General features: G+C 42.7%; 1 protein-coding gene across 1 annotated transcript in view; it reads right to left on the minus strand.

Moving 5' to 3' along the window:
• The window catches only part of PGR (progesterone receptor), a 126618-nt gene that overhangs the window by 31300 nt on the left and 81720 nt on the right, over positions 1-13598 (minus strand). The window contains exon 4 of the mRNA XM_019525229.1: positions 10700-11002. Coding sequence (XP_019380774.1) covers positions 10700-11002 — 303 coding nt within the window. The remainder of the gene's footprint in view (positions 1-10699; positions 11003-13598) is intronic.

Consider the following 13598-nt stretch of genomic DNA (forward strand, 5'->3'; position numbering starts at 1 on the left):
TATGCATATAAAATGTTTGGCTTGTAATCTTTTGAACTATCACTAGCTACTTGGCTTGGGTAGCTAACCTTCCTCAAATTTTTATTCTCTTTCTTGGGTTTACCCCTGAAAGGATCAAATAGAAAAAAAAAATTAAAGACTATGACTAGGTACTTACTTTAGGAACCAATAATGGTATTTTAATTACTTTTAACAAATATATGAGAGTTAACAACATTCATCAACATAGCCAATTTTAACCTCTTCAATATTTACATAAAATAAGCAATTATAATAAACATCCAATTGCAAATATCCTTGTTCCATCAAATAAATGGAAGGCATTTGCTCCTTTTGACCTCAGCCTTCAGCACTTTAAAATCAATACTTTCTCCTTGACACACGACATTATTTACTACGATGAAGCTATCTGAGACAGGAGACTGGGTATTTTAAGTATTAATAATTAACTGCTAATTTAACTATCAATATTGACAGCCCTTCAGATTTAAATATAAATTATTTTGGTCAGATAATCAAACCTAAAGTCATTTTCTTTTTAAAATATATTTATAATGATTTTAAGAATAGTTTCTGTTATTTTAAAATGCAAAATGAGGCAAGATTCCTTTTCAGAAACATTAATAATTATTATTAATTCTTGTAGTAGTTTTTGTTTCAATCTGTAGCAATGACTGGATTGTAATTTAATCTCAGAACAACTTTCTTATGGCATTTTTCAGAGAGCCTTTACTAGTCTTCTAGTAGGTAAAATCTTTCTTTCTGTCTAGATTCTTATACATTGTGGTTTGCGAGCACCAAAGAGAATGATATCTGTTTGGTTTGCACAAAAAAGATCAAAGCTATGCCATTGCTAATGAATACGTTTGGCTTCCTAAGTAATGCCCAACCCTGACGTGTCTTCAGTAATACTGTTTATAAACCTCCCTGCCTTCAAGGTATATTAAACCAGTTTGATCCTGGAGTATGTGAATGCCTAGTTAAAGTTTCTAAACCAAAATTCAGCAACAACTGAATAAATGGTTAAATATACTGATCAGAACTAGGAGTATGATAAATATATAAATGCCTGATGATACATTAATTTCTGAGGCAAAATGGCAGAGTGCATGGGTGGATCTAGGATTCTGAAAAACAAGGGTGCAGATGGTGTGGCGCATCATCACATATAACACCACACACATTTTTCTCCAGTTGGAAAGAAACTGAAAGTTTTACTAATATGGTAGATGCTTACTGCTATGTTATTCAGTTTAAGACCAAAGCAAAAACCAATACAACTACTGAAATGTGCACTATTTTGCTACATTATATATTGCTGTATTTACTGGATTAGAAGACACGGCTCCATCCCGTACTGTCCTGTCCCATCCCCCCACCATTTACCATGTGTCTTATAACTGAGTACAAGATATTGGGGAGGCAGGCAGCTGCTGCAGCTTCAGTCCCAACTCAGGGTTGGGGCTGGAGTTGGACCCATGGCTGCCACCTGCTCCCACACTGTCTCTGCATGCCCTGCCAATCCTCCCCTGCAGCCCTCGGTCTCTCCCCTTCCCCCCACATTGCTTCTCCTTCTCTTTCCCCATCTGCTGAACTCCTTACCTTCGTTCCTTGCCAGCAGGCTCCATCCCTACTGCAGCTGGGGCACAGAGCATGGTTCCAGCTCAGCCCCATAACAGCAGTACACACAGTAGTGGAGGGCAGATGTTGCTATGGGACTGGGTTGTAACCATGCTCCAATGTCTCTGGCTGCAGCAGGGATGGATACTCCCAGCGTGCAGCAAAGGTAAGTGGGGGGTAGGGGCGGTGGGATTGATGGGTAGGTAGCTGGGGAGAGACTTTGGGGGTGGAGATGGGAGAAAGGGGAACAGGGCAATCTGAGGCTGGGGTGGGCAGGCAAAATGGGGGGAAGTGCAGAGTACAGACAGACATTGGCAAGCTGCCTGCCTCTCTCACTGACTGCCCCAATGCCTTCACCATTACTGCCCCCCTGCCTGCCCTACCCCATGCCCTCCCTACTGCCCCCTTCACTGTCTGTTTCTCACCATATGTCCCATTACAACCCCCCTCATCACCTCTCTCTCCACCACCTCCAGTAGTTGGGGAGGGAATTTAAGATGATCCCCCAATATTTACATTCCATGGTAAATTATAATAAATATACATTTTCTGTCCTTTGTGTAGACTCTAATTATTGGGGGGCATCTTTCAATAAGGATCATATTGTATTCAAGGAAACATAATAAGTTTAAAAAAAAACCACAGCACACCAGGCAAAAAATAGTCAAAATAGTCAACATTTGTTGTGCCGTTACTCCTGTAGTCATTATAGTTAAATGTACCTGCCTTATTCAGATTTATAAAACAAAACTAGGGCTTCCTGAGCATCTTGACAGTACCTCCAGTACTTCATTGTCAGTCATTTTTATACCCAGGTTACTATTAGAACTAAAAACAGTCTGCAGGGCTGTGCAATAAAAAAGACTTTACCAGGAAAGGTTAACAGACAGCAAAATTGCAGAAGAAAAGAATCTTTAATAGTGGAGCATCAGGACGACTTAAAAAGGAGAGAAGGTTGTTAACACCTGTGGAGTAGAGAGATTAACAGAAATCAGGGAGATGGTAATGAGCCATGAAGTCAGTTTGCTCCAACAGCCTGCATAGAACAGTAATGCAGCTGCCCTCCCAGGCAGTTGGTTTTAAAGTTTGGATGGAACAGGAATGAAAGGGGGAAAGCAACTGTATCACTGCACCCACAAGCCCCCAAATCCATTCCTGGCAGAGGGGTTAAAGTGCCTTGCTATGGCTCCAGAAATGTGAGTCTGACCCCTGCTCCAGAATTATGCCTAAAACTCCTACTACTGGATTCAGCGGAAGTCCAAGGTGGCTAGCTCTGGTGCTAGTCACATCATTCTCTTTTGTGCTCTTAGCTATAGAAAATGGTGTAAATTAACTAGAAAAGCCCTATGGTTCAAAAGGCTATAGCAGACCTTTGACCTTGACACACATTCTGTATACACAGTGGGCACATCTATATGTGCAAATGCTCTGGGTGGATTAACTCTAGAGATCCTAAGTAGTAGTATACACATGTGGGGATGCAGGAGCAGATTTTGCTCCTCATGGTGGCAGTCTGCTCCCTACCTCCTGCTGGCCCTGCACCAGACCCCTGCAACAGCCAGAGGGAGCTCTAGCCTCTCCCTGGGTTCCAGCTGGAAGGTATCCCCAGGCCATGAGACCGCTGTCTACTGGTGAGGGCTGGGAGATTTTTCCCTGCTGCTGGGGTGGGCTCTGCCACCAGAGCCCAAGTAAGGACAATGTCCCCCTGCCCTGGCAGCAGGGAGCTCCCAGCCCCAGTTCCATGACTGGGGACTGTGGGCTGGGAGCTCTCTGCTGCTGGGGCAGGGAGACATTGAACCCCCCCAGGACTCAGGTGGTGGAGCCCACCCTGACCGCAGACAGCTCCCAAGGGCAGAGAAAAATATCCCACCCCTGGCTGACTGGAAGTACATTTGTTCCTGGTCTGCCATCTACACATGCTATACTGTGCAATAATTACTCCTGAGTAAATTTGCTACTTGTATTTACAGCTATCAGATTTACTCACAATTAGAGCAAATTACTATACAATAAGTGTCTGCACACATGGAAAGTGACACTTACTGGGTACACCTACATGAAATGCTACGCTGCCGTAGCAACGAACTACTGCACACAGCTCATTGCTATGGCGACATAACATCACCAGGCATGAACCAGGATGGCGATGCTACTGCACAGTAGCTTGTTTGTTGTTACTGAGCAGTAGCAGCTAAAAACAACCATACCATGACAGGACTGCACAGTAAGGCCACTTAAGGAAGTACTAAACAACTGTACAGTAACAACTGCACAGTCTGCCTCACATGTAGACATGCCCACTGCACACCAAGTTGTTCTAATTTTGAGTAAACATCTTGTGTAGACATGCCCAGTGAGCATCAAATTAGATGCTTATAGTGAGATTGATACATTTGGAGTAGAGGTTTAAAAGGAAAAGTAGAAGGAGGATACAAATTAACAACCTCTTCCTCATCTTCACACCCTCCTGCACTTCAATGTATACTGCATTTCTGCTAATGGTTCTGACACCAGAACCGCAGTTCCAAACAGAATACATCAGATATAATTCACATTTTCTCTGCATATTTTGTAAATGCCAAATCCATTCAAGTTACACTGGTTACAGATTACTATACAGAAACATCTACAATGCCTATCACCACAGCATCTCAGAATTTACACTAAGCTTAACTTACACTAGGAGTTATGTTGCCAGTGAACCTGGCCCACAATCTTTAGCCATACAGCAATTATCAGCTCCTCTGTCTACCCCTAAAGCAGTGCTGTTTGACAAAAGTGGTTCACAGTGTGCATTCTGCATCATTTAATTTTAATAAAAGGCATGGTGATCTTTGAAATGCTAAAGGGAACAAGAAACTTATGGAAAGTATATGTCAGTATTACAGTTACTTACTGCCCCACGTACCAATTATGTTCTTTTAGCAGCTTCACATTTTGGGCTCCTCTCTAAGGAATTTACATTAAAAAGGAATCAGTTACCATACTGGTAACTTATACTGGTGGCAGTTTATCTTAATATTACAGTTTAGCAATAACAACGCCTCCTTCCCCCACTCCCAATATTAACAATATGGACAGTATCACAAAAACCATAAATGCTTCCTTATTAAGGTAAGCCACTGTACTATATATATTGTTGTATACTTTCAATTACAATGCTTTATTCATGCTTTTCTCATGCAAATTTGGTAATTTTATATTCTGTCATTTAGAGCTAGGTCAATTCGGTAAGTAGGTAACATCTACCAATTATAGGAATAAAAACAGTATATTTTCAATGTAGTTTTTATCTTAGTACATTAGCACACCTTGGGCTTGTGTTCTTTCCTTGTTTGATTCCATTCATAGAATCATCTAGAATCAAAGAATCATAGAAAAGAAGGGTTGGAAGGGGCCTCAGAAGATCATCTAGTCCAACCCCCTGCTCAAAGCAAGAGCATCCCCAACTAGATCATTCCAGCCAAGACTTTTTCAAGCCGGCCTTTAAAAACCTCCATGGATGGACATTCCACTACTTCTCTAGGTAACCTGTTCCAGTGCTTCACCATCCTCCTAGGGAGAAAGTTTTTTCCTAATATCCAACCTAAGCTTCAGTTACTGCAACTTGCTCCTTGTTCTGTTATCTGCCACCACTGAGAAAAGCCCAGCTCCATCCTCTTTGCAACCACTTTCCAGGTAGTTAAAGGCTGCTATCAAATCACACCTCAGATTAAATAAACCCAGTCTTCAGCAGACTAAATAAGTCCAGTTCCCTCAGCCTTTCCTTGGAAGTTATGTGCCCCATGGCCCCCTCACCATTTTCATTGTCCTCAGCTGGACTCTCTCCAATTTGTCCAGGTCCTTTGTGTGACGGGGGGCCCAAAACTGGACATAGTACTCCAGGTGTGGCCCGACCAGTGCAGAATAGAGGGAAACAATAACTTCCCTCAGTCTGCTGGCAATTCTCCTACTAATGCAGCCCAGTATGCTGTTAGTCTTCTTGCTAACATGGGCACACTGTTGACTCATATTTAGCTTATTGTCCACTGTAACCCCCAGGACCTATGCTGCTTAGCCAGTTGGCCCTAAGCTTGCAGCAGTACATGGGATTCTTCAGTCCTAAGTGCAGGACTCTGCACTAGTCCTTGCTGAACTTCATGAGATTGCTTTTGACCCAATCCTCCAATTTGTCTAGGTCACTCTGAATCCTAGCCCTACCCACCAGTATGTCTACTACACCCCCCAGCTTGGTGTCATCCACAAACTTCCTGAGGGTACACTCCATTCCATCTTCCAGATTGTTAATGAGCATATTGAACAACACCAGCACCCAGCTCAATACCAGCTGCTCACTAGACATTGAGCCATTGATCACTAACTGTTGAGCCCGACAATCCTGCCAGCTTTCTATCACCTTATAGTCCATTCATCCAAGCCATACTTCCTTAACTTGCTGTGATATTATGTAAGGATGATAATAGTTTATGGATTTTTTTTTAATTACTGAATTATATTTGGGGGAAAAAATGCTTTTCCTAAAATTTACAATGAAAATACTGGGCAGGCTTACATGTAGACTTGACTTACCTGAACAAGATAGTACACATTCTAGGTTCCAACCATTTTTGAATCCTTACAAAAAATGATGAGATAAGTACCACTATGACAGCTCTGACAGGTTCTTCTATCTCAGGCCCCCTGTGTTCCACTAACAGTGCTACTCTTCCTTCATCACCTGCTCTTCCCAAACAGAAAACAACTTCTTTTATCATTCTAATGTATAAGTTAAAATAGATATTAAGTGCAATTATATAAACATTTTTCTTGACATCTGTTCTTTATTAAACTCACAGTAAGCACATCCCTAATTTGCTTATTATCATTAAGGTTGCAAATCTATAACATCTAAGAATACTGCTGGTTTAAAGTATTTTTCATACATATGTTATTTAAGGCTGAAAAAATTATTCTCTATGGGGCTCATCCAAAGTCCTCTGGAGCCAATAGAAAACTTGGGAATTCAAGGAAATGTCTTGAACCAAGGCTTAAATGACCTGTGCTTATAAGACCAGCAGAATTGCTTATACTTTAGATGTTTTTAAAATGGTACATTTTGGGGTGTGTAGGAAAAACTGGGTGAGGGGGAGATCTGATTTGAAGTTGGTTATAATCATGGGTGGATCCAGAATTTTGAGCAGGTGAATGTGACTGGTGCTGCAGGAGTGTCTGTACTCCCCATCCTTCCCTCTTCCCCCGCATGGGCATACCACAATGCAGCAATAGCTGCTAGAGATTTTTTGTGAGCCCTCAAAGCAGGTACAATTCCCCTGCCCCCAACTCTGCTTTGGGCACCACCTCCATTCTCAATCCCCACCCCCTCTCTCCTGCAGGAGTTTCCCATGGGTGTAGGAAGGGAGGGTCCTGCCCACTGGTGCTACTGCTGTGGGTTGACCCAGGGACAAGGAAGCCCCAGGGCCGCTCCTGCCCAACACCAAATGGGGCCTGAAGTGAGCCGCTACACAAGGTGCCAGGCTCACCCACGAACAGCAATGGTAGCAGACAGGTTTCTCCTTCTAGCTCCTGGCCTTGCTCCCAGACCCCCATTGGCCAAGAACAGGCAACTGAAGGGTGGACCATTTTCTGTCACTGTCATCTCCACCCTAGACTGGCATCCTGCATAGTCATTTTCCATAGCTGGAGCCCCCTGGCTGGTGGCAGAAACCTGAGAGAGGGGACTAGAAGCAGGGACCCACCCACTGCCAACAAGCCCAGGACCCCATGCAGCTGCTCCTAACAGTCTTCAGCTGTATTGGGGTGGGAGCAGTCCTGGGGCATTCCCCACCCATGGTCTGCTAGGGACAGCAGCAGTGGTAGACAGTTCTCTACTTTCTCACCTTCTCTCTATTTGGCCTCCCAGATATCCCTAGCCAGCCTGGGGCACCAGCCACACCTTGGACTCTGCAGGGGATCCAGGTGTCTATGGCTGTCAGAAACTAGATCCATTGACAGGTGATCCATAGTGTTAATGTAAGGGTGATGGATAACTGCACCACTGAATCCCCTGTGTACCCACCCCTGCTTATAATTCAATAGTTCAATCATATGTTGATACATTAAACATAGTTTTTTTAAAAACTGGCATTTTTGTGTACATGGAGCCAGTTCCACAGACAGAAACTCACTTTCGTTTTACCACAATGAATATTTAAATCCCAGATATGCAACTGATGAAAAGTGTATAAAAGATTTCAGGTGATCTACATATTTGTTTAAAATAAAGAAAGGGAAGAATGGTGAAAAATCAGTGAGTCAACTAATCTATTTATCATCTATCTTGGATCTTGCCCTCACCAACAGGGAAGAACTGGTTGAGAATGTGGGTAACTTGGGAGGAAATGATCATGATACGTGAGAATTCCAGATCCTGAGACAGGGAAAGCATGAGGTCAGCAAAATTAAGATGCTAGATTTCAAAAAGGTGGATTTCATTTGACTCAAGGAGCTAATAGGCATGATGTCATTGGAGGACAGAAAATAAAGATGTCCAGGAAATAAAGATGTCCAGGAAGGCTGGAAGCTTCTAAGGGGCACAGTATTGGAAGCCCAACAACAAATTGTCCTGACACAACAAAAGCACAAGAAGAATGGCAAGAGACCAATGTAGCTGCACAAGGAGTTTCTAAAATGCTTCAAATGCAAAATGCCTCAAAAAAATTAATCTGTAGTCAGATGCCTAATAAAGATTCAGCAAGGCTTTAGACAAGGTCCCACATGACTTTCTTATAAACAAATTGGAGAAATGTGAGTTAAATAAAACTGCTAGAAGCTGGATAGATATCTGGCTCAATAGCTATGAACAAAGGGTAATTATTAACAGGTCCACATCAGGATGGATGGAAGTTTTGAGTAGAGTGCCACAGGGTTCTGTCCTGGGCCCAATGCTTAACAGGTTTGTTAATGATTTGGATGCTGGTATAGAAAGCTTCTTGAGCAAGTTTGCAGATGACACAAAACTGGAAAGGAATGTGAACATTTTCGAGAATGCAGAGTGATTTAGAAGGAGCTCAACAGATAGAAAAGTTGGACTAGAGCTAACAGGATGAAGTTCAATGTAGACAAATGCAAAGTGCTAAACTTCAGGAGGATAATGAAAAACCCAAATAAAGAACAGGTGACACCTGTCTGGATGTGGAGAAGTTAGAGAGGGTCTAGAGGTGGGAATCAAAGATGATCAAGGGCGTAGAAGGCAAATTAGATGAGGAGAGGCTGAAGGAGCTAGGCATGTTCAGCTTGTGGAAAACTCACGTAAGAGGGGACATGATAACAGTCTTCAAATACTTGAAGGGCTGCCAAGAGAAGAGGGAAAGCACTGTTCTTCTCTTACTATAGAGTGGAGGATGCAGACCAATGGCTGGAAGTTGTAGCAAAGTACATTTAGATTGGATATCCAGAAAAACTTCTACGCTGATAGAACAGTGAAGCAGTGGAATAGACTGCCTAGGGAAGTTGTGGACTTTCCATCACTGGGGGTGTTCGAGAAGAGTTTGGATAGGTTGGGGATGATCTAGGCATAGCTATGCTTATTTTCTGCCATGAGTATTTCCCATACTTCTGGGCTTTGCTGGTTGCTCCTGCCCACCCCCTGCACCTCTCTTTTTCTGCTATGTGTTTCAGGGTGTTTGTAAGCCTCCTCAGAAGCATTGGGTACTGGCTATAGCTAAGACTGGGGACTTCAACTGGGGTGTGCCCGTTCTCTGCTACGAGCAAAGTATGGGTCCTGGCTAGAGGGTCTTGTCTCTCCACATCACCATATTTGGAGTGCTGAAGTAGTTTTACCCCATGGTCAGATTGGTATGGACTGTGGGGGTCTTTGCTTTCCTATGTAGTGGGGGGCATGACCTGCTACCAAGACCTTTGGAGCATGTATTGACAACCTTTTATAGAAGCAGGACATTGGCTGCTGTGGTTCCACTGCCTTACCTGTGGCAAGTTAGGGTGTTATGTCTATGCTGTGTCAATACTGAAGGTAGTCTTATGCAGAGTTTAGATTATGGGTTTACGGGATGATTTGGATAGGGATGAACCTGCCTCAGGCAGGAGGTTGCACTAGATGACCTCTGGAGGTCCCTTCCAGCCCTACTTTACTATGACTCTATAACTCAAGTTCAGTCTGAAATTTACAAACATGTTTATCTTCATGTTGACCTCTCAACCACAACTGTGTAGATACCAAATCTCATCAACAGATATATTCAAGATTTAGAAGGAAATAATATAAACAGATGAAGAAGCTCTAAAGACTGCCATATGCATTCTGGAAGCATAGCATTCAATCTGTTTTAGACCTAGTAAATGAATTCTAAAACATTCTAGTGTGGCCATCCTAGCAACCTCAAAAAGATGGCACAAATTTCAAATGAAAATGTTATCCTTTTACAAGTTTATTCTTTAAATATCGTATATTTGATTGTTATATTTAAGAATTTTATTATTATACTGTAAGTCCTACATTTCTGTGGGCACATATACACATGCAGTTAATGCACAGCAATAAATTGTGCATATAATGCCACAGTTTATTGCTCCTGGACAGCATGTTTGAAAGTGCACCTGGGGCTGCAGCGTGTTGATCCAGGTTGGAACATTCCTGGCTGGCATGGGTTCTAGAGGGGTCAGCCTGCCAGCCCGGGGCTGCTCCAACCCAGCTAAGTGTGGTGCAAATGGGCTGGCTGGAGCACAAAGGTGTTCATAAAGCTAGCCAGCAGGCAGCCCCAACACTGCAGCACCCTCATGCCCCAGCCAGCCCCATCAGCGTCTACACATACGTTGCTGTGAAGTAAAAATCTCCACCACAGGATAGTGCTTGTGTTTACAAGTACTAACCTATGGCAGAGTTAGTTAGTTACTCAATCCTAACAGTGCTTCACATGTAGACACTGAGGTGTTTACTGCAGAGCTAATTAGGTAACTGCAGTAAACGTCTTATGTAGATGTGCCCAGTCTTATTTTAGTCCACAGACAATTTTTTTTTGACAATTAGCCTATAATATATATTTGTTTCCCTAAGATTCAAAGTATATATAAAATATATTGTTACCTGGTAGAGATTTAGACCACTTGACTACAGAAAGGAGTTGCCTCTCACATAGCTGATTTAGACTGGTCAGTAAAGAACTTGGTGTTTCAGGTTTCGTGTTGTCATAACCTGCATAGACAACTTCCGGCTCAATGCCCTGTAGGACACTTATCAATGGGGGAACAAACTGTATATCATGATTGGGAGAAAAGGATAGCCTCTGGGCTAGAGCTTGGCTTTCTTCTGGAAGGCCTGAAGACTGCTGTAGTGCAACATCTAGTGTCCTCACAACTTTGACTTTGTTAAACTTTTTAAACTTTCGACCTGAAAAAAAAAAGAATAGAATATTTAAAAACCTAGCACAAAGCACATACACCTTCTAGTAGTGCTAGATTACACTTTTAATCTCTATGTGGAAATTGCAGCCCTGTCTCTTGGATTTTTCTTCTATTTTGTTTTCTTTTAAAACTAAGTTATGTAATTTAAAAGATTTGTAGTAACTTCTTCAAGTTATTTTTTCCTTTGAGGGAGAAACAGAAAGAAACAAAATAGAATACATTAGGACATTTTATGGCACCCTTCCATTATGCCTGTCATCATAGCCAAGGTTACTGCAACCTGCTAAAGTATTTCTGGTTCAGTTCCCACTATCCTATGTTTACTGCCAAGTCAACTGGCTCTGCAATTCAATTTCTGCTGAATGTAAGTTAATGATACTGCTCCATTGCTTTCTTCTGCCCTCAGAAAACTTATTTCTTGATATAGATAGAAGCTACTTGCTCCCCACTTCCACACACAGAGATAGCAATTCTCTCTCTTGGCTAAATTCCATTATGGCCTAAATTGCCAGAATTCCCCCTGGGAAATCCAGAAACAGAATGAAAATGAAAAACTGTGGGTTAGGGGGAAATGTACAAGTGTTGAGGATACCAGAAGCAATATCCGCAAAAAACTTATTAGTTAATGACCTTTCCTCAAAAACTGCCTCTTTGCCTATCTGGTGGTATACAACTCCAAGTAATGTAAACTGAGGAACATTAACTAAAGAAACATTGTAGAACTGCCCTTAAAAAGTAAGTAAAAGTATTACATCTAGATGTCAAGCCAGGACAAATGTTAGAGTAAACATATGTACAGTACTTCAGATAGTAGCTCTTTAGATTTCTACTATGCAAACATTCTGGAGGCATACTGTATAGTTCACTTTAAGTAGAGCCAACCTAAATAACATATAGGCTAGGGACAGAAATTACGCATAAACCTGTATACATGATCAAAAACCAGTTTAAATATGTAACACAACAGAAGTTCAGTGCTGCTTTCAAAGTGGCTGAAACCTGGATGGACATCATATCAGACTTAACTGAGTTATGTTAAATTGGTTTATTGAACTTCTGTCCCAGATCCCCTCCAGATTCAAGTTAATTCACAGCATCCTGGAATGCTTTGCACCCCCTCTGCAAACTCTCCCCCGCAGGCTAGGGGACTAGCCCTGCCCCACACTGTCTGCTACAGCTAAGCAGGGAGGCATGCTCTAGCACCTCCTGACTTCAGACCTGGGGCACTGCAAATATGGAACTGCATTTCCAGAATCAAAAGTAAATGTCTGTTATTTGCTTACCAATTTAATCCATGCAGTTTAGAGTAACCTGTGAAGATTGAATCAATCCAGCCCTGGCATTTTTGACTGTCTGTACTTAGTCATAAATACAACATATACACACTAATTCAGGTATAAGAATGCTGCATGGAAATGCATATACCATGTGCTGGTCACTATTTTTGAACATATCACTGTTCTTACAATATCCAAACCTTTTGCCAATGAATGCATGCATGCATAAAACGCATCTTCCAATTTCTAATTTAAAAAAAATAACAAGGTGATATTTGGGGCTGTAAGACCCCAGATACCACTTCAGGCATGGGGAAGGTTTTGCAAGTTCAACAAGCTGGGGGGAATAGTGAAACTAATGAGGTTGGGAATGCATGCCCCTTTCATAGCTTTGATTTCAATTCTGGTGGTGAACTTTCATTTGGTACCACCAGGATCCAGGAGCTTCAGGAAACCAGCTCTAAACCAGCAAAACACCTGTAGGCTAGGGAACACCACTCTTGTCAACACAGTGGCAGAAAAGGATCTTGGAGTCAACAATGACTCCAGGATGAACATGAGACGCCAATGCGAGAAAGCGGTCAGTAAGGCTAACCACACCTTGTCATGCATCAACAGATGCATCATAAGCAGGTCGAGGGAGGTGATCCTTCCCCTCTATGTGGCGTTGGTCAGGCTGCACTTGGAGTACTGTGTCCAGTTCTGAGCACCTCACTTCAAGAGGGATGTAGCTAGCATTGAGAGGGTCCAGAGAAGGGCCACTCCCATGGTCAAGGGGCAGCGGGTCAGGCCCTATGAAGAGAGGCTAAAAGGCCTGAATCTATTCAGCCTCCACAAGAGAAGGATAAGAGGGGATCTGGTGGCCATTTACAAACTCATGAGGGGGGACCAGTGGAAATTGGATGATGTGGACATTGGAGTCAGAAGCGGACTCGCCAAGTTTGCCGATGACACCAAACTTTGGGGCAAAGCATCCACACCAAAAGACAGGCAGGTGATCCAGGCTGACCTGGACAGGCTCAGCAAATGGGTGGACGAGAACCTGATGGTGTTTAACACTGAAAAATGCAAGGTTCTCCACCTTCGGAAGAAAAACCTGCAGCATCCTTATAGGCTCGGCAGTGCTACGCTGGCTAGCACTACGGAAGAAAGAGACTAGGGGGTCATCACTGACCACAAGATGAACATGAACATGCAATGCAATGCTGTGGCTACTAAAACGCTGGCTTGCATCCATAGATGCTTCTCAAGCAAATCCCAGGATGACATTCTCCTGTTGTACTCGGCCTTCGTGAGGCCGCAGCT

Source organism: Gavialis gangeticus, unplaced genomic scaffold (genome assembly GCF_001723915.1).
Source record: "Gavialis gangeticus isolate Ggan-Ray unplaced genomic scaffold, GavGan_comp1, whole genome shotgun sequence".
In the NCBI taxonomy this organism is placed as follows: Eukaryota; Metazoa; Chordata; order Crocodylia; family Gavialidae; genus Gavialis; species Gavialis gangeticus.